Genomic DNA, 26,825 nt, shown 5'->3' on the forward strand with positions numbered 1-26,825 from the left:
CTTCTCCTTACTTTTCTACCTCCTCCTCCTCCCCTTGTCCTTATCCTTTGCTTCTCCCCTTCTCTTCCCCCTTCTCCTCGTCCTCTTCTTCCTTCTCCTCTTTACCCTCCTACCCTCTCCCTTCACTCTTTCTCCTCCTCCCCTTTTCCTTCTCTTCCTCCTCCATCCCACTTGCCCCCTCCTCTTCCCACCTGGGACTCACGGACTAATGAGGAAGCAGAACAGGTGTCTAATCCCCATTCTTTAGGTTGAAAACTGAGGCCTGGAGAAGTTGTGATACAGCTCAAGTAACAGGAAAGTAATGGAACTGGGGGTAGAACCCAGATGTCCTGACTCCAGGCCTGCCCTCTTTCCAGTGGGTCACACTGCTGTTCTGCTGTTCAATCTACACTCACTCCCTTGGTGACCTCATTCGCTCCCACGGCTTCAACTATCATCTCTACGCTGATGACACCCAGATCTACATCTCTGCCCCTGCTCTCTCCCCCTCCCTCCAGGCTCGCATCTCCTCCTGCCTTCAGGACATCTCCATCTGGATGTCCGCCCGCCACCTAAAGCTCAACATGTCGAAGACTGAGCTCCTTGTCTTCCCTCCCAAACCTTGTCCTCTCCCTAACTTTCCCATCTCTGTTGACGGCACTACCATCCTTCCCGTCTCACAAGCCCGCAACCTCGGTGTCATCCTCGACTCCGCTCTCTCATTCACCCCTCACATCCAAGCCGTCACCAAAACCTGCCGGTCTCAGCTCCGCAACATTGCCAAGATCCGCCCTTTCCTCTCCATCCAAACTGCTACCCTGCTCATTCAAGCTCTCATCCTATCCCGTCTGGACTACTGCACTAGCCTTCTCTCTGATCTCCCATCCTCGTGTCTCTCTCCACTTCAATCCATACTTCATGCTGCTGCCCGGATTATCTTTGTCCAGAAACGCTCTGGACATATTACTCCCCTCCTCAAAAACCTCCAATGGCTACCGATCAATCTGCGCATCAAGCAGAAACTCCTCACCCTGGGCTTCAAGGCTGTCCATCACCTCGCCCCCTCCTACCTCACCTCCCTTCTCTCCTTCTACTGCCCAGCCCGCACCCTCCGCTCCTCCACCACTAATCTCCTCACTGTACCTCGCTCTCGCCTGTCCCGCCATCGACCCCCGGCCCACGTCATCCCCCGGGCCTGGAATGCCCTCCCTCTGCCCATCCGCCAAGCTAGCTCTCTTCCTCCCTTCAAGGCCCTGCTGAGAGCTCACCTCCTCCAGGAGGCCTTCCCAGACTGAGCCCCTTCTTTCCTCTCCCCTCGTCCCCCTCTCCATCCCCCCGTCTTACCTCCTTCCCTTCCCCACAGCATCTGTATATATGTATATATGGTTGTACATATTTATTACTCTATTTATTTATTTATTTATTTATTTTACTTGTACATTTCTATCCTACTTATTTTATTTTGTTGGTATGTTTGGTTCTGTTCTCTGTCTCCCCCTTTTAGACTGTGAGCCCACTGTTGGGTAGGGACTGTCTCTATGTGATGCCAATTTGTACTTCCCAAGCGCTTAGTACAGTGCTCTGCACATAGTAAGCGCTCAATAAATACGATTGATTGATTGATAGATTGATTGAAAGCAGTCTATGCACAAGCTAGCATCATTGTTCATATAAGAGTGACTATAAAAGAGCACAGGCTTGGGAGTCAGAAGTCATGGGTTCTAATACCGGCTCCACCACTTATCAGCTGTGTGACTTTGGGCAAGTCACTTAATTTCTCTGTGCCTCAGTTACCTCATCTGGAAAATGGGGATTAAGACTGTGAGCACCATGTGGGACAACCTGATTACTTTGTATCTCCCCTAGTGCTTAGAACAGTGCTTGGCACATAGTAAGCGGTTAACAAATACGAAAAGTATTATTAGTATTATCATTATCACATTGTGCTGTAGTAGTGTCACCTGGGGATACATAAACTGTGTTGACTCTCTGTGCCCCAGCTACTCAGGAGTTTCATTTTGTTGTCTCTTCTGCCCAGAAAGTTTGCCAATCCCAACTCTTCACCTTGTGTGTGGCACATATCCTGTTAACATTTCATTGCAATCTCATTTTCAAAAATAATAAATGTTCACAAATACTTCATTTATAAATTTCCTCCAAACAGTTGTGGATATTTGCTTAGAGGAGTGAAAGTTCTGCACCCTCTAAACTGCCAGAGAATTGCTGATTTAGAACACAAAATATGCATTTAAATTGAGGAATTTTAGCTAGTGATATTTTTAAAATGTTGAAATCAAAATTTGTACTCAGCCAAATTTATGATAAATAGTCACTCATATAAACACTTTCTGGGTTCTACATTCACATTATTTATTGATGAGCAACAAGTAGGTATTGGAGATTTGTTATTGAGAATGAGAGCAGTTTTTTAGCTTTTGTCAACTTTTTATTTATGGTTGCTTGAAATTAGTCATGGTACATACAGCCAGCGTTGAGTCACTGACAATGCATTTATTTTTGACATAAAGTGAAATCAAATTAGGTTCACTGTCTCATTGCATAGTGTCTGACCTTAACATTCTTTATGAAGATTATTTGATTTTTAATGTAAACTTGGTTCTATCTCAGCACAGCTATAAGCATGGGTCATGAAGATTGAATTATGAGGAGATTAGTCTTTGGTATCCAAGTCAGTTCCATTGTCACAGTAAAACCTTAAACCAGGAAGGGATTGATTGAGACTAAGTAAACTACAGACTGGGTTGCTGAAACAGTATTTTAGGTTTAAATGCTATATATGTGCCAAGAAAGACCAAGTAGTAAATACTTATGCAGGAATGATCTAGACTTTTAAGATTTGGCATTGATCCAAGAGATATGCATGGACTATAATAATCCATGTATAATTTGAGATTTTAGAAAGTTTGGAAATTCAAGTTGTATTAAAAAAAATTCTCCTAATGGAATATGCTCTTCAATATTGAATTGCTTAGGAAAAACCCCCCAGAAAAAATTAGTACATTTAAAGTTGAAAGAAATGAAATACATTATTGAAGCTCAGCTCAAGATGACTTAATGGGAATGCAGTAAGAGTTTATTTTTTTCAAGTATCTACAAAAATATACTTTTTCATGAAAATTTGAGTTCAGATTCAGTTCATGCTCCTTTTGTCTTCCCATTATAGTCAATCAGTCAATCAATCCTATTTATTGCACGCTAACTGTGGGCAGAGCAAGGTACTAAGCACTTAGGAGAGTGCAGAATAACAATATAATAGATTCCCTGTCCACAAGCAGGAATAAAATACACAAAAAGTAGGATAACTCTTCAATTTTTTTAACCCACAAAACAGGATTCTCGCTTTTTTTTGGATAATCAGATGACTGAGTACAATAGCCAATCTTTTTGCTCTGTGAATACCTAATCCAGTGCAAAGAGCATTTATTGTGATATTCTAATGTCACAATGTCACATGAGCTCAGACCTGAAACCTTTGTGTTATGTGACCACATACAGCCTAGAGCCCCACTGTGCAGAGAATAATTCTAAGTGATCATATATTTCTGGACTGGGCCTTTTGGAGGATTGTCTAAAATAGGTAGATTAGGGAAACAGAGGTAAATAAAGAGAAAGAGTCAGAATGGTCAGAGAAGAAAAACTGTGAGAAAAGAGGGAGAGAGAAAAAGGGGAGAAGGAGAGAAAAGAGAGGGAGAAGATTAAGGGATAGAAAGTGCCAAAGCCAGAAATAAAAAGAACCAGCACCATAAAGAAAAAATCCTAGAAAGAGACAGAAAGGGAAAGAAGTGATGCAAAAAAGGAAATACATGTAGGCAGCGTTGAGCAAAGCACTGGCACATATACTCATTCTCACTCAATGTGGGGCAGAATTGCCTAATGGTTAGAACACAGAACTGCGTATCAGGAAATCTAGGTTCGAGTCCAGTCTCCTCTGTGGCCTTAAGCAAGTTACTTAATCTTTCTGTCTGTTTCTTCATCTATAAAATGGAGATAAAATCTTTCCCAAGCATTTGGTATGGTGCATTGAACTCATTGGGCACAAAATGAACACTTTTCTTCCTATTACTACTACTCATTCTACTTACAAATACAAAACGTTAGCTACTGACCAGGATGCTGGAAGGGGTGGAAATAACAGGAGTTCATCCCTTTTGCTGTCAATAATTCAGTGTGGCAATGTTGGAGAAGGCTGCATTGTGGCTGCCTCTTTCTCTCAACTGCACTGGACTATGGTTGGCTCTGTTATCTAGTGCTAGATGCTGCAGGTATGGGATTCCCTATTCTAGGACTCAAAGGTACTATTTTTGGCCTAATTGACTGTATTTCACGTGGTAGGTTGGTAGCCCCAAATTTGCACCTGCTTTACTGGTTACTTCAGTATAGGAGTGGGCTGATATTGGATCATTGCAGCATTCCTGCCGGAAATTTGGTGGTGGTTTCTAGGTTTCCCGTACAGTAGCTCTAACATGCCCCCCTTTGACATGGCTGTGAAGGTACACAAGAGGTTTGTGAGTTGCCAAACAGTTGGTTTGATACAGTTTCTGTCCCACATGGGGCTCACAGTCTTCATCCCCAGTTTACAAACGAGGTAACTGAGGTCCAGAGAAGTTAAGCAATTTGTCCATATTCACACAGTAGACAAGTTGTGGAGCAGGGATGAGAAGTGACATCCTTCTGACTCCCAGCCCTGTCTCTATCCACTAGAACTTGTTGCTTCTCATGCTTCTTACCAATTTGGTAAGAGCAATCTCTTATCTGCAGTGTACAGAGAGTAGGCTCACATTAATGCAAAAGCGGTGACATTTTGAGGATTTATTTGAGGAGCAACTATGCCTAGCTTCTCTTCTAAACATGGAAACATGGAGGATCTCTGATCATGAATACAAAATCCAGTGCAAACTTTGGGACATGAGCCATTTTGGGGTAGGATGGCAGCTAGGAAGGGAGGCAGACTACTGCGCCTAGTGAATCCCAAAGCCCACAGCTGCTCACTGAATGACAACTCCCATATGCATCTCTGCCCCACTGTATGACAGCTTCCATATGCATCCCTTTGAACAGTGTTCCTGATGATCAGGTTGGTGGCAGATGCCAGGAGGGAATTCTCTATGTGAGCCAGCTGGACGGAGGCCAGGTTCTAGCAAAGAATACAAGATGAGAGTGGAGAAAAGGAATTCTCCCCTGTGCTGTTAGGCTGCATTTTTGTGTTCTGAAGAGGCCGAAGAGAAGCGAAGACTTAATTAGCATTTATAGTATTGGATTTAACAGTAAAATCATTTGTTTTAAGTGCTTATTTAGGGTAGTCTCATAGACAGATTTCTTTAGACATCCCCAAGTAATTTCGTAGTACACCTTGTGAGACCCTGAAAATGCATTCAAAAGTTTTCTAATTATTCAGTTATATTCACTGAGTGCATACTGTGTGCAGAACACTATGAGAAACATTGGGAGAGTATAATATAACACAGTTAGTATACACAGTCCCTGCCCACAAGGAGCTCATAGTCTAGAGGGGGAGACAGACATTATATTACAAATATGATGATCATGATGGTATTTAAGCACTTACTATGTGCCAAGCACTGTTCTAAATATGTACAAAAGTGCTGAGGGACTGATGGTGGGGTCAGTGAAGGATACAAATCCTTCTGCGTTGCCCTTCCACTTGGAAGCAGGAATAGGGGAAATGAGGGTTTAATCAGGGAAGGCCTCTTGGAGATGTGATTTTCATAAAGCTCTGAAAGAGAGGAAGTTCCAGGCCAGAAGCAGGATGTAAGCAAGGGGTTGATGGTGAGATAGATGAGATCACGGTACTGTGAGTAGGCTGGCATTAGAGAAAAGAAGTAATCTTGCTGGGTTGTAGTACGAAATCAAGAGATCAAGGTGATCAAGTGCTTTAAAGCAAAAGGTAAGGAGTTTCTGTTGGATGCAGAGGTGGATGGGCAGCCCCTGGAGATTCTTGAGGAGTAGGGATTATTTTTATAGAAAAATGATCCAGGCAGCAGAGTGAAGTTATGGCCTGGAGTGGGAGAAACAGGAGGCAAGGAGGTCAGCAAGAAGGCTGATGCTGTAGTCAAGGTAGGATAGGATAAGTGCTAGGATCACTGCGGTAGAAGTTACTATAAGAACCTTGTGAGCAAAGACCGTATCTACCAACTCTGTTATATCATATTCCCCCACTGCTTCATACAGTGCTTTGCATACAGTAAGCATTCAATGTGATTGATTGGAGGGGAAAAGGTGGATTTTGGTGGTTGTGAGGGTAATAATCTAGGTAAATAATCTATGCAAATATATCTAAAATCTTCTATTCCATCACCAAAACCATTTAAACTCAGATATAGTAAAATCTGCAGAAAGTTCTTCATTTACATCAGCCAGTCAGTCGATGGTATTTACTGAGCACTCACTGTGTGCAGAGCACTTAGTGTCCAGAACACTGATTTATTTGTTCATTTCACTGTTACATGTCAGCTTAGAAACCTGAACTTTAACAAATCTTCAGAGCATACAAATTAAAAAAAAAATTAGAAAATCCAAGTTCATTTCGAAAACCATTTTCCATGATTCTGTAACTCTATTTTTTCAACCCCTAACCCATGCCATTACCACTATCCATGCTCACAGGCTGCCACTATTCTCCTCATCCAAACTCCAGATAAAGCCAGCTGTTCAGTAGGCTGACTTTTTATTAACTTATTTAGGAACTGGAGCATATCCTATTACTCTGTCTACCATTCCTGTCCGGTCCAGCTGCAGTCAGAATTTTCCAGAGCAGTTTTGACCGTCATCCCATTTTTTTTTTTTTGAAATCTTCAATGTTAGCCACAGTCTCTTGATCCTTTTGTCTTCTGTGACTCATTGTATTGATTTGCCTACATACATACAGAATTCTGCCTTTTCCATGGTAGGTGAGTCTTTGTCTTTTTGAGAAACCAAGTTATTGGTAAATTCAGTAAGATGTAATTTGTTTATGAAAGCTGTTTCTATACAAGTAGCTGCCAATATTTAATATTTAAAGTAAGCATTATTGATGCTCTGGCAATGTAAAGATTCTGGCTAGAATTTATTGTGTTTGGAGCAGGGTCCTAGTCTGAATTTCACTATTTTGTATTCACCGTAGAGCTCATGCTCAGCACATATTAAGTGCCCAATAATTAAGATTCTTCATTTATAAGAAATACATATTTATGACAACAAAGAATTATAAACTCAAGGAGAAACATCATGGCCTAGTGGATAGAGCACAGGACTGGATTCTAATACCTGCTCTGCCTCTCGTATACTGTGTGACCTTGGGCAAGCCACTTCAATTCTCTTTGCCTCAGTTATCTCAGCTCACCAATGGCGACTTAATACTTGATCTCCCTCCTACTTACACGGTATGCCCCATGTGGGACCTGATTATCTTAAATCTACTCCAGAGCTTAGTACAGTACTTTGCATATAGTAAGAACTTAACGAATAATGATTAATAGTAGTAGTAGTAGTATGCAAAAGGCTTCAATATTTAATGACAAGAAGAAACACAGGCTGATTTTACTTTTAGTTCCTTGAGGGTAGGGATCATTTCTAACAACTCTACTGTACTGCACTTTTCCAAGTGCTTAGTACAGTACTCTGCACACAGTAAGCATGCAATAATTACAATTGATTCAGTGAGTGAAAATTGCTATGATACCTTTGCATTTACTTAGTGACCTGGAGCAAGTTGATTAATAAATTTGTGTCCAAATTCTCATTAGTGAAAAATGACTAAAAAAACTCATTTTGCTCTTTTGCCCAGTGAAAAGCACATTGGACTTTTAGCTTTTCTAAAAAGTATCGTTCGCCACAAGATATTCCCCAACTGACTCCTGCACCATTGTGGTTTTGCTCTTCTTCCAAGCTGTGAACACTCACATATTTACGTTAAGTTTTACTAATGATTTATCAGTGAGCTGTGGATCAATTTGTGTCTCCTCACCTTCCCCATTAGATTACAAAGATTTTGGAAGGTTGGGATCAGGCCTGTATGTTTCCTGAATAATCTCCAAGCATATGGAATCATGGGAATAATAACAGTGTACCAACAAAAGATGATTAAAAACTGTGGCAAAATTTGCAGAACCTTAAGCTACATTTCAAAATCTCACAGCATTATGAACCATAACTTGTGATTCAAAATACGTTGTTATTTCAGAACTTCAGAGCTGTCTGACCTGAATTTCTTATGCCTACCCCCTTCAGTAGTACAGTGCTTGGAACACAGTAAACATTTAATAAATCCTTCTTATTATTATTACTTGCAGTCATGTTCTCTTTGACAGGGCTAGCCTAATTCAGAATGTGGCTATCCGATTAACTAATTCATTTGCTATGCCAATATTTGTCTTTGAATTGTAAAATATGATCTGGAACCAATCCAGATATTTTGGGGTGATTAGAATCTTCCAGTTATTTGAGAGGAGAAAACCTAAAAGAAACATGATTTCTCTGTGAAAGCCACTACCTTAGAGATCACTACATGTATTCCTTCCTTTGTGGGACTTTTAAAAGGCACCGTACCCTCATGAGTTCAAGGCAATTTCATAGCTCAAAGAGCAATAAAGAAGAAAAGAGGAAAAGGAAAACAGAGTGGAAGTGCATTGAAGGGTAAAGGAGACGGAGCAATAGCAAATTAAGTTGGGAATAGTCGATCTGGTTGCAGAATTTCACTGGGGACATTCCACACCTTTTTTCCAAAGAGCTCTGTTATGCACTTCAGAGACATTTGGCCTCTTTCTTTCACTGATTTTAGTAGCTTGAAATGAAGTGAAAATTATATTCTTTAAGAAGAAGAAACTTAAAATGCCGTAATTCCTCACCGTATTCACAAAACCTCTATAATCATGATGGTTATAGCATTTTTTTTATTTTATTCTGCATTTGTATGCACAGTTACTCTTTGGTTAGTAGAAGCGGAGAGGCATTATGATTTTTATAGAGATTTAAAATTCAAGAAAGGAGAAATTCAAGGGATTAAATGATACTGTCTTATTTAATGACATTCATGGCTGTCAAACAATCTTTTGTACTGAAATATTGAATGCTATTATTCTATGTAGTCCTGAGCCTTCAATTTTAGAGACAAGCATTTGAGAGTGCTACATTACATTTACCTGAATATCTAATGTTCTTTGATTTCCTTTGTCAGGTTTTTGTATGCCAAAGTATTAGTAGAAATAGTAATTAGGCTCTTATTCTATGCAATACAATGTACTATGTGCTGGGAAAGAATAAATTGGTAGGAAGTAAACCCGGTCCTTGGCCCTCAAAGGTTCACACTGTCTGTTTATGGGGTATTTTTATCTGATTAAATGATTATTTTCACCAAATGAGGTTTGTTGTGCTCATGTACTTATAGTTTTGTGGGTTGCTTTTGTTGCCATTGACAATTTAAGCCATTGCTCCATCTTTTTTGATATCAGTCATTATTAATAAATGATTAATAAACAGTCCATGTTTATTAAGGTTGTACAAGTGGTGAAGAACCTTTCAAGGACCTTTCAATGACCCCATAATAATAATCAAAAATAAATGGGCTATTGAAGCACTTACTATGTGTCAAGCACTGTACTAAGTGCTGAGGTAGAAACAGATAATCTGTCCTATGTGGGCTCACTGCCTATGTAGGTGAGAGAACAGGTATTGGATCCCCATTTTGCAGATGGGGGAACTGAGGCCCAGAGAAGTTAAGTGATTTGCCCAAAGTCACACAGCAGGAATGGGGCAGAGAAGGGATTAGAACCCAGGTCCTCCAACACCCAAGCTCTTTCTGCTAGGCCATGCTGCTTTCGAGAAGGTTTGGCACATTTTGCTCTATCTACCAAGTGTTATTCCGTAGGACTCCTACAAGATGATTTGGCAGAAGTATGGTTTTTAGTCGCTACTGTATGATCGGCTCACAGTTGAAATTACTAGGTTACCCAATTTTCCAAGCAGGGTTTGAAGTCCGGAAAGTGGAAGGTGGGATTTTCCGTGAAGCTCCCTAGGAGGAAGGAACTTGTGCACAGGGAGCGGATTGAGTAGTAGTAATCATAATAATGATGATAATTGTTAAGCGCTTACTATGTGCCAAGCACTGTTCTAAGCACTGGAGGGGATACAAGGTGATCAGGTTGTCCCACGTCGGGCTCACAGTCTTAATCCCCATTTTACAGATGAGGGAACTGAGGCTCAAGGAAGTTATGTGATTTGCCTCAGGTCACACAGCGGACATGTGGTGGAGCCAGGATTAGAACCCATGACCTCTGACTCCCAAGCCCATGCTCTTTCCACTGAGCCATGCTGCTTCTAAGCAAAGAAGCAGCTTCTAGCAGAGAACGTGGCTCAGGGGAAAGAGCACGGGGTTTGTAGTCAGTGATCATGGGTTCAAATCCTGGCACTGCCAGTTGTCAGCTGTGTGACTTTGGGCAAGTCACTTAACTTCTCTGTGCCTCAGTTGCCTCATCTGTAAAATGGGGATTAACTGCGAGCCCTCCGTGGGACAACCTGATCACCTTGTAACCTCCCTAGTGCTTAGAACAGTGCTTTGCACATAGTAAGCGCTTAATAAATGCCATCATTATTATTATTACTATAACTTCTTTTCTATTTTGCTTTTGACATAGAGACTGGCATGGGATGAGAAAGAGTTTTCTCTCTTCACATAGGTCTGTGCAATTCTTCAGTAAGTTTATAAGAGAAGGTGAGAAATAAGGCTTATGCTCCTTCATTTGCATTTTTAAAGTCTGATCTGTGACAATGGAAACAATCATTTGTAAATTAATATAAAGAGCTTTGTTTTAACTATGATTCAAGTAAGTAATGTGGATCAATTCTGAATAAGAAACTTGTCAATTTCCTTCACGGTGAACATTGATCACTTCATCTTAGTTCAGTCATGTTTAGAAAATCTAAACAAGCTGCATGATTACTCTAGGAAGCATGGAATGACGTCTTCAAATTAGTACCATCTGTGGGTAGAAAAAAGACTGGATTTTTTTAGTCATTCTTGAAGAATGGAAATCTGATTCTCCATGCTAAAGTTGGTGTAATCCTGCTTGTATGTGTAACCCAATAGGGCTCTTGTCTTGAAATAGTCTGGTCCAACATGCAGTTCATCAAAGCAAGAAGATGCTGTAATCATTGAGGGTCACTTGCCATTTGTAAGTGCAGTCTAAATAGCCTCATTTTTATATTGCTAATACAGCCTTTGTGTAACTATGTACTTCTGATTGATCTATTTAAATGACCTATCAGGTTGAATGGATTCAACCTAATTATTCAAAGGAATTGGTCAATCAACATAAACTTTTTTGTAATATTTGTTAAGTGCTTACTATGCGTCTGGCACTGTACTAAGCACTGGGGTGGATATAAGCAAATCGAGTGAGACACAGTCCCTGTCCAACATGGGACTCACAGATGAGGTAACTGAAGCCAGAGAAGTGAAGTGACATTCCCAAGGTCACACAACAGACAAGTGGCAGAACTGCTATTAGAACCCATGACTTTCTGACATCCAGGTCTATGCTCTTTCCACTATGCCATGCTACTTGTCTAATAATGGCCATATGGGGAATCATTTTCATATATATAATATGGCATATATGTACATATATTTATATGTGTATATATAGGGATATTTGTGATTTATAAACTATGTTGATTATTATCATTGTCTTAAGTAAAATCCCCATTTTACAGGTGAGGTAACAGAGGCACAGCAAAGTTGAGTTGTATGCCCAAAGTCACCCAGTAGTCTAGTGGTAGAATCAGGATTAGAACCCAGGTCCTTCTGACTCCCAAGCCTGAGTTCTTTCCACAAGGCCACACTCCTTCCCATTTCTTCTAAAATATTATTAGGCAATTGTAGAGTAGAGTTTAGGTAAATTAATAAAAAATATTTTAGAAGTCTGGCCAATTAGAAGCCATGATTACCAACTTTGTTGTTGAACTCTCCAAAGTGCTTAGTACAGTGTTCTGCACGCTGTAAGCACTCATTAAGTACCACTGAATGATGGACAGAAACCTACTCAGTAATTAATATAAATTAGCCCGTTAATATGATGCATTTTATTCCATTTGGAGGATAGTTTTCACATTGTAAAATATTCAATTTAGGAAGTTCTATGAACAGGTCGGTATTTACGCTAGATTTAATTTAAGGAACTGTTAATAATCAACATGGCTTATAAATTGTAATACGTATGAAAATCTCCCCCATATGGTCATTATTAGGCAAGCAGCATGGAAAGAGCACTGATCTGGAAGTCAGGACATGGGTTCTAACCCTGTTCTATCGCTTGTCTGCTGTGTGACCTTGGGCAAGTCACATATATTCTCTGTGCCTCAATTCCATTATCTGTGAAATGGGGATTAAGACTGTGAACCCTATGTGAGACAGGGGCTGTGTCCAACCTGATTAGCTTGTGTCTAACCCACACTTAGAATAGTTCCTGGCATACAGTAAGCGCTTACCAAATATCACAATTATTATTATTATTATTCTTAGGTATGTTCAAGTGTTAATAATTTTGTTTATTCAACATTATCAAAAGGCAAACGTGCTTTCAAGTTCATTTTAAGAGTGCTGTTAAGTTAATAGGAATATAGGATTGAATTAGGCTTTTTTTCAAGTCAGTCAAAAAGACCTTCCTTAACCTACTAGGCTAATCTGAGTACCATATTAAAAAATGCCTTACCAGGACATTCTGTTCTGTGATCACAGTCCATGCCTTTTTCCCTACCAGCCCTTTCCCAGTGCTTTCTTTGAGTAATCAATCAATCAGTGGTATTTATTGAGTGGTTACTGTGTGCACAGCACTGTACTAAGTGCTCGGGCAAGTACAATACTACATCCTTGGTAGACATATTCTCTGTAAGCTTGTTATGGACAGTGAATGTGTCTGCTCATTCTGTTGTATTATAATAATAATAGTAATAATTGTATTTAAGTGCTTACTACGTGCCAAGCACTGTTCTAAGCACTGGATATGAGGTAATTTGGTTGTCCCACATGGGCCTCTTTCTTAATCCCCATTTTCCAGATGAGGTAACTGAGGCACAGAGAAGTTAAGTGACTTGTCCAAGGTCACACAGCAAATGGAGGAGTAGGGATTAGAACCCACATCCTCTGATTCCCAAGCCCATACCCTTGCCACTAGGCCAAGCTGCTTGTTCTCTCCTAAGCACTTGTTACAGTGCTCTGCACATAGTAAATGTTCAATAAATACTATTGATTTGATTGAAAGAGCTTACAGTCTGAAGGGGAACCAGGTGAGAGAGTTTGGATGACTCAATGCAGATCATCTCCACTACTTGCAGAAACAACTCCATCATATGTCCTATGTTGGTAGGACACACCTTTTCCCTTAAAGAAATGCTCACTCTAAGAGGCCAGAGAAAGTGTTTTACTATATTTTAAGGGTACAGTACGAAAAAGCTGCTTTCGCCCAAGAGCTTAGTACAGTGCTCTGCACACAGTAAGCACTCAATGACTATCACTGATTGAGTGATTAGTGCTTACCAACTCAGAGAAGCAGTGATTGCCCATCCACTTCTGCATCAAGCAGAAACATCTCACCATGGACTTTAAAGTACTCACTCACTTTAGCCCTTCCTACCTTACCTCTCTGATTCCCTACTAGAACCAAGCCCACATATTTCACTCCTCTAATGCCAACCTATTCACTATACTTCGATCTCATCCCTGACCTCTCACTCACATCCTGCCTCTTGCCTGGAACTCTGTCCTCTTCATATCTGACTGACAATCACTCTTCTCTTCTTCAAATCCTTGATAAAAGCAGATCTCCTCCAAGAGGACTTCCCTGGCTAAGCCCAGATTTCCTCTTTTTCCACTCTCTTCTATGTCATCCTTACATTTGGACTTGCACATTTATTCACCCCTCCTTCATCCCCACAAACCTTTTGTACATATCCATAATTTATATTAATGTCTGTCTCCTCTTGACTTGTAAACCTGTTGTGGGCAGGGAATGTGTCAACTCTGTTACATTGTCCTGTCCCAAAGTGCTTAGTACAGTGTTCTTCACACAGTAATTACTCAAGGAATATGATTGATTGATTGAGGCACAGAAATGTTAAATGACTTGTCTAAGGTTACACAGCAGGCAAGTGGCAGAGCCAGGATTAGAACCCAGGTCTCCTGACTCCTGGGCCTGTGACCTCTCTACTGGGTGACGTTGCCTTGTGGTGTTTAATGTAATTTTGGTTATCCCTCCTAGTGATTTTGGCAGCCACTTTCCATTTGAAATTACCAATGGAGCCATGAACCCTGGAAAGCTGTTTGTAAAATCTTGGGTTTTCTCAATCAATGGGAGCAGAAGTAAGAACAAGATAATATAACATAGTATTAGGAACATATCAGAAGGGAATACTTGAGTAAATTATTGATGATACAAATTAGACCATTAGTACTGAGGATAGGAGTGAAATACCCACATGCCATGAGTGACTGTTGCATTGGATGCAACTGGAGGTGCTGTGAATTGTGAGGAATACTTCCTGGAGGAAGAGGCATTGCTTTGTAGATATCCAGTTTGATGCCACATTGGTACCAATTATGTCTGCGTCTAAGAACATGCCCTTTGTCATTTCACTTTTGTCCCTTTGCCTACCCTCGCAGCCTTCGAAAAGGTAACATAATAGTGATAACTGTGGCTTGTGTTAAGTGCCAGAGTAGGTACAATGTAATCAGATCAGACACAGTCCCTGTTTGACACAGGAATCACATAATTCAGCAACATTGTTGAACGCCATTACAGATGAGATTCTTGGCTAGGGTCAAGGTGGTATATTGCCTCATATGCTCAGTAATGCTTTGGGAATCCTGAAAAATGGGTCATAATTATCTTCACATCATCTTGCATGTGTGTACATGCTTTATCCTATGGATATGATGGCTTTACATGATACTGCTGTCAGCCTTTAGATTTGGAAGAATTTCCTAGAAAGTTGGAATTGTATTCTGACACCAGGTTCTAGATGGCTTATTATTGCTTCAAGCATGGTTGCATAGGAAAGGTTAAAAAAGACTAACCCTAATATATATTTCTGCTTCATTCCATTGCTGCTGGAGAAAAGTTCCATTCCATATAGAGAAATGGCCAATATAAAACATACAGAGATGCGCAAAGACAATTGGAAATGTGGGGTTTTTTAAAATAAATGAGAGACAAATATATTTTCCACCGTTATTTGGCTTGTCTATCAGATTTTCTGTAACATCTACTGAGCCAGTTGTACTTCATTAGTATGTCTTGTTGGCTACTGCATTAAATCTTTAAAGCTACTTTCAAGGGCATCTTCAGAAGCAATGTAATTTTCCATCAGAGAGTTATTTAGATACTGGGTGTCTCTATCTGAAAACATATCATTAGATTTTGTGGATAATTTGTTAGAAATGCTGCTGGGAGATGTCACTGAACTGAATATATAGTATCCTCTGGAGTTTTCATCATCACAATTAGTAATTCATGAAATTAATATGGTGGTTTTGAAAGACGCTTTTCTCTGAATGTATTTTGACTACCCTTGACATAACAGGAAATATTGAAATTGCATCTGATGCACAAGAACAGAGATTACAAGAGCAAACGGATTACATTCATTCTGATCCAGACACTTGTTAATAAATCCAACTTGCTGAGTGCTTCATGTGACCATCTTAGTTTAACTTTTTAAAAATCAATCATTCAATTATTCATATTTATTGAGTGCTTGCTGTGTGTAGTACACTGTACTAAGTACTTGGGAGAGTACAACATAGCAGAGGTGGTAGACACATTCCCTGCCCACAGCAAGTTTACAGTCTAGAGGGGGAGACAACCATTAATTTGAATAAATTACAGATATGTGCATAATCCCCCTGAGGCTGAGGGAGAGATGAATAAAGGATGCAAATCCAAGTGCATGGGTGATACAGAAGGGAGGGAAGAGAAAAGGAAATGAGTGCTTAGTCAGGGAAGCCTACTTGAAGGAGATGTGCTTTTAATAAGGCTCGAAGTTGGGGAGAGTGATCATCTGTTGGATATGAAAAGGGAGGGCATTCCAGGCCAGATGAAGGATATAGGCAAGAGATTGGTGGTTAGGTAGATGAGATGGAGGAACAGTTTGTAGGTTGACATTAGAGGAGCAAAGCATGCAAGCTGGGTTGCAGTAGAAAACCAGTGAGGTAATATAAGAAGGGGAAAGATGATTGAGTAGTTTAAAGCCTATGGTAAGGAGTTTCTGTTTGATAAGGAGATGGATGGGCAACCACTGGATTTTCTTGAGGAGTTGGGGAAACATAGATTGAACGTTTTTATATAAAAATTATCTGTGCAGCATAGTGAAGTATGGACTGGAGTAGGGAGAGACAGGAGGCAGGGAGGTCAGCTAGGAAGCTGAAGTAGGAATCAGGGTGGAATAGGATAAGTTCTTGGATTGATATGGTAGCAGTTTGGATGGAGGGGAAAGGTTGGATGTTAGTGATGTAAAGTTTTCACCGAATGTATGTGGTGACAGATTGAATATGTGATTTGAATTAGAGCAATGAGTTGAGGATAACACCAAGGGCTTGTGAGACAGGGAGAATTGTAGTGCTATCTACAATGATAGGAAGATCATGGGGTGGACAGAGCTTGGGTGGGAAAATAAGGAGTTCTGTTCTGGACAAGTTACGTTTGAAGTGTTGGCGGGACAACAAAGTAGAGATGTTCTGAAGGCAGGTGAAAATGTGAGATTAAAGAGGAGAGAGATCAGTACTGGAGATGTAGATTTGGGAATCGCCCACATAGAAACAGTTCTTGAAGCCATGGTACTGAATGAGTTCTCTAATGGAGGAAGTGTAGATGGAGAATAGAACGGGATGCAGAACTGAGAAACACCCTCAGTTAGGGGTGGGAGGTAGAGGAGAAATCAGTGAAAGAGGCTGAGAATGAGCGACCAGAGTGATAGGGAGGAGAACCAGGAGAAGACAGTATCAGTAAAGCCAATATTGGATTATGTTTCCAGAAGAAGTGGGTGGTTGGCATTGTCCAAGGCAGCTGAGAGGTTGAGGAGGATTAGAATGAAATTGGAGGTCATTGGATTTGGCATGAAAGAGATTATGGTTAACCTTTGAGAGGGCACATTCTGTCGAAAAAGGGGGTTGGAAGTGAGATTGGAGGGGGTTAAGGAGAGAATTGGGGAGAGGAACTGCAGACAGTGGGTGTACACAACTCGCTCAAGAGTTTGGAGAGGAATAGTAGGAGAGAGATAGGGAGATGTAGGGTCAAGGGAGGGTTTTTTTTAGGATGGGGAAACATAAGCATGTTTGAAAGCAGTGTGGAAAACACCACTGAAGAGTGAACAGTTGAAGATGGCAGTCAGGGAGGAAAGAAAGGAGTGGGCAAGTGCTTTGATAAGGTGCAATGGGATAGGATTGGAGGCCCAGGTAGAGGTGGGTGGATTTTAAGAGTACAAGAGATCTCCTCTTGAGATACTGCTGGGAAAGATGGGATTGTTGAAGAAGGGGCAGGAGGAGGAAGGAACTGGAGAGCAGCAGGGGAGATTTTAGGGAGGTCATGCCTGATGGTTTCAGTTTCCTCAATAAAGTGTGTGTCCAGGTCATTAGGGGCAAGAGATGGGCGGGCGGGGGCGGGCATGGTGAGGGTTTGGAGGAGGGAGTTGAACATCTGAAACAATTGGTGAGAGCAATGGGCATAGGAGTCAATAAAGATGGAGAAATAATTTTGCCTGGCAGTAGAGAGGGCAGAGTTAGAACAGCCAAGGAAGAACTTGTGGTGGATGAGGGCGGCTGGATATCTGGATTTCCGCAAGCAGCGTACTGTAGTTCGTGCACAGGAATGAAGGAAGCAAGTTGTGGAGATAATAATGGAATTTATTAGGCATTCCACTAAGTAATAATAATGATGGCATTTTCTCAGCGCTTATAATGTGTCCAGCACTGTTCTAAGCGTTGAATTATTGTGTTATTTGTTAAGCACTTACTATGTGCCAAACACTGTTCTAAGCACTGGGGTAGATACAGGAATCAGGTTGTCCCACATGGGGCTCACACTTTGAATCCCATTTTACAGATGAGGGAACTGAGGCATGGAGAAGTTGTGACGTGCCCAAGGTCACACAGCAGACAAGTGGTGGAGCAGGATTAGAACCCTCGACCTATGACTCCCAAGCCCATGCTCTTTCCACTAAGCCACACTGCTTTTCTAATATAGCATTGAGTATTAGCAACCAATCAGTAGGGAATACTTGAATAAATTATTGATGATACAAATTAAAATACATGTGTACATTAGTGCTGAGGATAGGAGTGAAATACCCAAATGCTATGAGTGACTGTTGAAAGTACTGGGCTAGATCTAAATAATCAGTTAAGTCACAGTCCCAGTCTCATAAGGGGCTCACAATCTAACAAGTGGGGAGTGTAGGTATCTTATCCCCCCTTTATGGATGAGGAATCTGTGCCTCAGAGAGGTAAAGGGAATTGCTCAGGGTCATACTGCAAGCTGATCCAGCACCCCAGTGCATAATATATTCATCTATTCATTCAAGCATATTTATTGAGTGCTTACTGAGTGCAGAGCAACAATAAACATTACAATTACATTACACATTCCCTGCCCACAAGAAGCTTACAGTCTTGACACATAGTAATAGCATAACAAATGCCCCTATTAGTATTGTTATTATTCTTATCATTATTATTATTATAGTTATCATTCAGACATCTTTAGAGGACCAAGGCAACGCCATCCCAACTGCTTCTTACTTCCAAAATCTCATTCATTGCCCATTAAGCCTGTGCAGTAGTTTATATTTTCAATCAGCTCAGCCCAGTGCAGCTTAACCCTATTCAGGGATTCAAACATTGTGGGGATTTGGGCATCCTTGAGCAAGCTGGCCAAAGTTCCCAATTTTTCTTTTGTTCATGACCTTGGATGATGTTTCAACAGAAGCAAGATGTTGTCTTCCCACCCAGCCTTGCCATGGCTTTCCAAGCTCATTGTACAGTAGATAGAACTGCTTGGCTGTCTGGCAACTGTAAAATGTGGTTTGAAAAGGCAGACATTCCCCACTAGAAACAGTGGCCTAAAGTGAGTTCAAATAGAAATTAAGGGGAGGTGGAATAGAGAGATGCTCTTATCTCTTCTTTGGTTCCCCAAGAAATAATGTTCAATATCGGGCAGGTTCTAATTAAATGTACTGAGCGTTACCCATTAGCAAATTATAATTCTATCTGTAAACGTGGAAAAGGTAAACAGGTACAAATAAACAAATACTGATTGCCAGTCCAGGATGTTTCACTCTTCTACTGGAAATCGTTCAGACAGATTTAGTGAGCATTTACTTTATGCAGAGTCCTGTACTAAGTGCTTGGGAGACTACAGTAAAGACACTCCCTGTAGACACATTCCCGGCCCACGGTGAGCTTACCAAGAATGCAGTTCAGACCATGAAGAATTACAAAGCTTCTGGGCCGGACAATATACTTTCTAAGCTGTTATAAACTAACGTATGAAATGTGTAAGAGAAAGTGCTCTCATCAGTTGACAACATAGTCTGAGAGTCAGTGTATTAATTACTGGGAAAATGTCACAAGACTTCACACATCATTATCACCATATTCAAGAAGGAAGAGATTGTTGACTCCAGATGCTTTAGTGAAATCTTATTACTCTGTAGTGAGGTAGAGTTCTCCTGAACCAACTACTGAATAATATCATTCATCATGCACAATAAGAAGCAAGGTGTCATAGTGGAAAAAGCATAGGCCTGGGAGCCAGAGAATCTGGGTTCTAATCCTGACTCTACCACTTGCCTGCTGTGTGCCCTCGGGCAAGTCATTAGCCGCCCTATGCCTCAGTTTCTTCCACTGCAAAATGGGGATTTCGTACCTTTTCTCCCTCCTGGTTAGACTGTGAGCCCCATGTGGGACCTGATTATATTGTAACTATCCCAGAGTTTTAGTGCATAGTACATAGTAAATGCTTAAAAATATTATTATTATTACTACTACTATTATTATTACCAGAATTCCACTTTGGCATCAAGTGACCATGGAGCTCAGAGGATTTCTTTACCACAATTCAGATAGGAGAAATTCAGGGCCTCGGTGTGGTATTTATAAATAATTAATCCATGATATTTATTGAGTGGTTATTGTGTATAGAGTACTGTACTAGAGAAGCACCATGGTATTGTGGATACATGATGGGCCTGGGAGTTAGAGGTCATGGTTCTAACCCCGGCTCCACCACTTGTCTGCGGTGTGACCTGCGTCAAGGCACTTCACTTCTCTGTGCCTCAGTTACCTCATCTGGAAAATGGGGATTGAGACTGTGAGCCCCATATGGGGCAGGGACTGGGTCCAACACAATTTGCTTGAGCCCCTTGTGGGGCAGGAGAGGAGAAACAAGTCTTCTGACAGAGTAACCCTAAATGTTGTATGTTATGTCATTATGTTATGCCATGTGAACATGCAGCACAGTGAAGTGATGTCATGTGAAATCATGCATGCATAGCATGGTGTAATGATGTCTCAATAGTATTTATTGAGCACCACCTGGGGGCAGAATACTGAACTAACTGCTTGGGAAAGTTTAGAGAAATATAGTTGATAGACATGGTCCCTGCTCATAAGGAGCTTCCGTCTACAGGAAGAGGTGGAAATTAAAATAAATGACAAATAAGGGAAATAGTAAACTATAATGATATCCCTGTCTTGGGTGGTTGTGTCCAACTTGTACTTCCCAAGCGCTTAGTACAGTGCTCTGCACACAGTAAGCGCTCAATAAATACGATTGATTGATTGATTGAAGCTGTCCCTGTTCTCTTTTAAAGCAACAAGGAAATCTGAAAGTTGGTGGCAGACTACTTTCTCCATCATCTGAGTGACTATCTCAGTTTAGCAGGCTGAGAGCCTTATCAAAATTCTTGAATCACACATACAGGAACTCCTACATGTTGTGTTCAGTGCTCTAAAAGCAAACACACAAGACAACAAGCAGATGATTGGAAACCGCTTCTCAGAAGAATCCAAGTATTAGAACTGACAGTTAGCATAGAGAAGGCCAAGACATTTTACAAATCTGCCATCAAGGAGAGACACCACTTGCACAGAGTTAATTGCTATAACTGAATTCTGTTAGTAGCATCCTGTCCAGCAGTTCATGGGTAGAAAAGGGGATAGAAATCCAAAGGAATAAGGGCAGTGCAAATGGGGAAGCTTAAATAATAGAATGTAATATCAGCCTGACATCAAGATTCTGACCAAACTCAGGATACACAGGGCAGTTGTTGTTATAAACCATCTCTGTTGCTGGGAGAACTGGATTTGCTCTATCACATTTGACTTCTGGTAATCAGAATTGGGGTGACTGTCTTGGAGAGGGGAAAAAATATCATTAGGAATGTTGTCTTTGATCCTGAGGCTAACTGTATATAAATCGGTCATTGTGAAGAACAAAGTTAAGGAGAAAGTCATGATTTATTTGTTGTGGATTTTTTAGATTTCCTTCTTAATTTATGAGTGTGTCATGGGTTCATCTCAGCAGTGACTTTTACAAATTTAGGTGAGGGAAGGAATACTTTTATTTCTGTTTTGGGCTTATTCCACGGGGAGAATTTTAGTTCATTTCCATGGGGAATGTGACAGTGAAACTAGGAAATCGCAGAGAATTGCAATCATTTATAGAATCATCAGGAGGTCCCAGTGTATTTAAGTATGAAATTCACATACAGTTTACATGAAATTATTACCTCTCATAGTTATTTCGCAGTTTCTCTTAACTATTCCTTTCATTTTAACCCATACACTACCCCAGTGTTGCACACTTAGACTTTGTCTTCGGTATGCAAGAGCAAGAGTATTAAACACAGCGTGTTCACCATGCTCATAGTGGTTTTAAGGCTGCACCAAAAGTTGTTTAATAGTATCTATCACTCATGGTATTGATTCACTGGTTAAGTTTTTGTCACTAAACAAGATCTCATGTGCTCCAGTGATGGGAAGAATTCTGCTGGCTTAAAATAAATATGATATGCAAAAGTCTGTATGTTCACATGCATGCAAACAGATGAAAACGATTTGTTTTTGCTTACACTACAATTGTCTTACTACATTTATGACTTCCTACACAATTTAAATCACCTTTACTGATTTAAAAAGTAATATATCTGTTGCTTTTTACAGACCCTCATGAATATGCATTTTTCTCTCCAAATACATTTAAACTATAACAATTTATAGAGTTTTGAAAATGCTACATTACCACTAAGTATTTCCTGGAAAACTGCATAAGGCTTCTAGGTCATTAGAGATGAAAGAAAGGAAGGTCTCTGATGGAAGGAATGACATGCAAGCATCAGTGCAATTCAGAATTGTTCGGTTTTTACCCAACTACATATCCTGTTAACTGTGTACATGTGCAGTATTTTCTTAAATTAGAATGTAATAGTAAATTTAATACATAGGTAATGGACAATCTCTTAAAATTAGAGGTAATGGAACAAATTTTGCTTTGTATTTGCAGAGAGATTTTTATAAAATGTCTAACGAACCTAATTACATCCTGTTTAATTTTGTATATTTTACTTTTCAGTTCCCAGTGCTCCCAGAGATATTGCTTTTTCCGACATCCAATCAACTAGTGTAACTTTGACCTGGCTCAAACCAGAAACTATTCTTGGCTACTTTCAAAACTATAAGATCACTATACAATTGAGATCCCTCAGCTGCAATGATTGGGAATCTGATGAATGTGTTGAATATCAGGAAAACCAATACGTGTCTGAAGTTAACTTTGAAGAGGAAACAGTACATGGACTAAAGAAATTCAGATGGTATAGATTCCAAGTAGCTGCGAGCACAAATGCCGGTTATGGAAACAACTCAGTTTGGATTTCTACACAAACTTTACCTGGCTGTAAGTGATGTTTCCAACCTTCTTCAATCTATGTATATTATATACACGCACACACACACACACACACACACACACACACACACACACGAATATGCATATATGTATAAGTATATATATAAAAGTGTGTGTGTGTGTGTGTGTGTGTGTGTGTGTGTGTGTGTGTGTGTGTATTCACTCTGGCCTTCACTTTAACCATATCCCAAATGGTTGAATGTATGTATCATGTTTTTGGAGCTTTGTTATGCTGATTATCAGTGTTCTCTATTAAGTATAACAAAATTTTTGTGGCTGTTTTACAATGGGAATCCCTTGAAAGGCACATTAAAATTGTTTTGATTGCTTCAGGACTTCCCAGTGCTAAACTCAGGCACCGAAAAATATGCGCATTGAGAAAATATGAATGTGGGTGGAACCGTGTAAGTGGGATTCAATCTTTGTTTCCTTTTAGCTTTACAAGATTTTCCTACTAGGCCCTAACTAGTTTGGGACAGTTCTTGAAAGTTTTAGATTAAATCCTGTAACTAACACAAAATGGCCTTTTGAACATTTTGCTGAATTGCAGCATGACACTAAACTCATCTCCCATTACCCCTGGGATCCATTTATGTGCTTAAGAAATGGCTGGCAGTGCAAGCAACATGAATTCAGTAATAGCCACTGATTAAAAAGTTTCACTTTCTTTGTCAATAAAAAAGCCGTTAGGGTACATACTGGAGGGTGATAGAGAAAAACAGATGTATATTTTTGACTTTCTGAGTATGTCTGATACTCTATTTGGGATAGTGGAATAGTCCCTAATAGCACATCCGAGCCACATCTCTTTAACTACATGCACCTTATTTACCCAGATTATGTTCTTGTTCCTAAGCCCTAAATGTTCCAGAGGCTTTGCCTCTGCTTACCTTTCCTTTCCTGTTTCATGGTAATGCTCTAATTTAATTATTATAAAAAAGCAGGGGGATGGAACAGTGAAAAACTTTCTTTATACATGTCTTCGTCCAGCTATGGATGGATGGGTTTGATGCACATGTACAGTCTTCTTGAAGTGGTTACATGTTTTTCTCATCCTAAAGCAGAGAGAGCCTGACAAACATTTTTCTAAATTGGGCATAGAACAGATTGAGGGATGGGAATGGGCAGTCATGAGCTGTACAGTGATGACACATACCCTGGTGGTTCTCCATCAGGGCTGTTTGTCGAGTCATTCTCTTTCCAGTCTCAGAACCGTTCATCAGCAGTGAGTGGGTAGGGAAAGTAGACTGTGGGGGTCTACTCAACCCAATACAATGAGCTACACTCATTGCTGCAGATAATGAGACATTTTAAAAGGGGCCTCTTTGTTTCATTGGAATCTATATCTGAGTAACCCAGTAGATGCATGACACACTAAGCAGGTAGTCGTCAAATACACAGCTAAGCATGTATTGAATCAATCAGTCAATCAATCAATCAGTCAGTCGTACTTATTGAGCACTTACTGTGTGCAGAGCACTGTACTAAGCGCTTGGGAAGTACAAGTTGGCAACATATAGAGACAGTCCCTACCCAACAGTGGGCTCACTGTCTAAAAGGGGGAGACAGAGAACAAAACCAAACATACTAACAAAATAAAATAAATAGAATAGATATGTACAAGTAAAATAAATAGAGTAATAAATATGTACAAACATATATGCATATATACAGATGCTGTGGGGAAGGGAAGGAGGTAAGATGGGGGGGATGGAGAGGGGGGCGAGGGGGAAAGGAAGGAAAGGGCTCAGTCTGGGAAGGCCTCCTGGAGGAGGTGAGCTCTCAGTAGGGCCTTGAAGGGAGGAAGAGAGCTAGCTTGGCGGATGGGCAGAGGGAGGGCATTCCAGGCCCGGGGGATGACGTGGGCCAGGGGTCGATGGCGGGACAGGCGAGAACGAGGTACGGTGAGGAGATTAGTGGCAGAGGAGCGGAGGGTGCGGGGTGGGCTGTAGAAGGAGAGAAGGGAGGTGAGGTAGGAGGGGGCGAGGTGATGGACAGCCTTGAAGCCCAGGGTGAGGATTGAACATTCTCTTGGTATGGTTTGCCGCGCTTGGTCCTTGGGAAGTACAAAATAAAGATACAACATGTTCCCTGCTCACAAGGAGTTTACATTCCAATGGAAGTGAGAGCTATAAAAATATTTACAACTGGAGTTGTCCAAATGAATAATTCAGGACACAATATATACAAGAGTGCTATGGCAGGTGTAATCAGTCTCTGAGTCATATGACTTTACTGGTTCAAAGATTAGGGATTTCATAATCCCTAAGAGACTGATTTGGAAGAAAGATAATGGAGGATGTTGGGAAGGTAAAAAGTATTGGATTAAAAAAGAAATTTGAAATTTAAGAGAAATCCTGAGCACTCTAGAAATATTTTACTTGCAGTCAGTGCAGGAGGACATTTACATACAGACACACACACACACACACACACACATGCACACACACACACACACACACACACATATATATGTATATATAGCAATCATATTTATTGAGTGCTTACTTTGTGCAGAGCATTGCACCAAGTGCTTGGGAGAGTACCGTATATGTGTGTGGGGAGGGGTATGTACATATGTATATTCATATTACTATGTATATTATTTTTAGCCTACTTGCACACAGGATCTCACTGTCAGTAGGCAGCTACAAATATAGAATTCACACAATGATCTTCAATATTTTGCACTTGACAAAGAAAGGAATAAGCATATCCAGGTGAAGTGACTTCAAAAAGGAAAAGGTGTTTAGATATTAATGATTAAGAAAAAAGCCATATATCTGGAATTTTGTAGGAAAGTGATGGTGCAAAAATCATGATCAAATCTTATTTTTTAAAGTATTTTTTAAAATTCTTAAAAATGAACATTAGTAATAAAGGACTCTATCAGAAGAAATTGAGTGCATTTTGAGATAATCCATTTTGTTATGCAGTTTTGTTTTCTTAGGTTTTTTATGGTACTTGTTAGGCACTTGTTGTGTACCAGGCACTGTAGTAAGCCATGGGGTAGATACAAGCTAGTATGGTTGGATATAGTGCCTCCCTCATAGGGCTCGCAGTCTTAATCCCCATTTTATATATGAGGTAACTGAGATAGAGCGAAGTTAAATGACTTGCCTGAAGTCACACAGCAGACAAGTGGCAGAGCTAGTCCCATGTCTGTGCTCTATCCACTAGGCCACACTGCTTCTCAGTTGAAATTACCACAGTTTGTTTAACAAATTATCAGGAATTTTGTGGATTTTACACAGATGGAAAAACAGACATTTTTGTTTAACCTAAATGGTCACTTTAATATTCCAGACTAGGGAGTTCATCTAAAGTTATGAAAGAAGTTCAAAGGAAAAATAACTTTTGGAAAAGCTAGATTTAAGGACTCAAACTTTTAAGTGTCCAGGCTCAAGTGTAGATACCATCAAAATTAAAATATGATTTAATGGTATAAATTTTCTTTTAAGAGAATGGAAGCCCAGCAAATTTTTACCAAGCTCTGAGTCCTCAAACCTATTGAGTTGAATGTAATAATGGTGGAAATTGAAAAGGGAGAATAATTGGTAGGATCCCTGTCCAGTGTAGAGTAGAATTATTTATAGTTTAAAGGACCTATACGTCTTGAGAGAGAGAAGTTTAGGTGTGAAATGTGGTGTGAAAAAAAAATCTGATGGGAATCTATTGTGGACCACCAAGACTGGAAGACAGAAACAAGGACAAATTCCTGGAGCAACACTTGAGGTTGTGAACACCACAGGATACCATACTCATGAGGAATTTTAACTACCCAAACATCTGTTGGGTAAAAAATTCAACAAAACATGTCTCATCAAAGAAGTTTCTAAGGAATGTAACTTCATGATCTAAAAAGGAGAGACCCCA

The 26,825-nt window shown here is 40.3% G+C and overlaps 1 protein-coding gene across 1 annotated transcript in view; it reads left to right on the plus strand.

Annotated features, from left to right (window-relative positions):
* The window catches only part of PTPRQ (protein tyrosine phosphatase receptor type Q), a 187,727-nt gene that overhangs the window by 81,693 nt on the left and 79,209 nt on the right, over nt 1-26,825 (plus strand). The window contains exon 28 of the mRNA XM_038756691.1: nt 22,614-22,937. Coding sequence (XP_038612619.1) covers nt 22,614-22,937 — 324 coding nt within the window. The remainder of the gene's footprint in view (nt 1-22,613; nt 22,938-26,825) is intronic.

Source organism: Tachyglossus aculeatus, chromosome 14 (genome assembly GCF_015852505.1).
Source record: "Tachyglossus aculeatus isolate mTacAcu1 chromosome 14, mTacAcu1.pri, whole genome shotgun sequence".
NCBI classification, from domain to species: domain Eukaryota; kingdom Metazoa; phylum Chordata; class Mammalia; order Monotremata; family Tachyglossidae; genus Tachyglossus; species Tachyglossus aculeatus.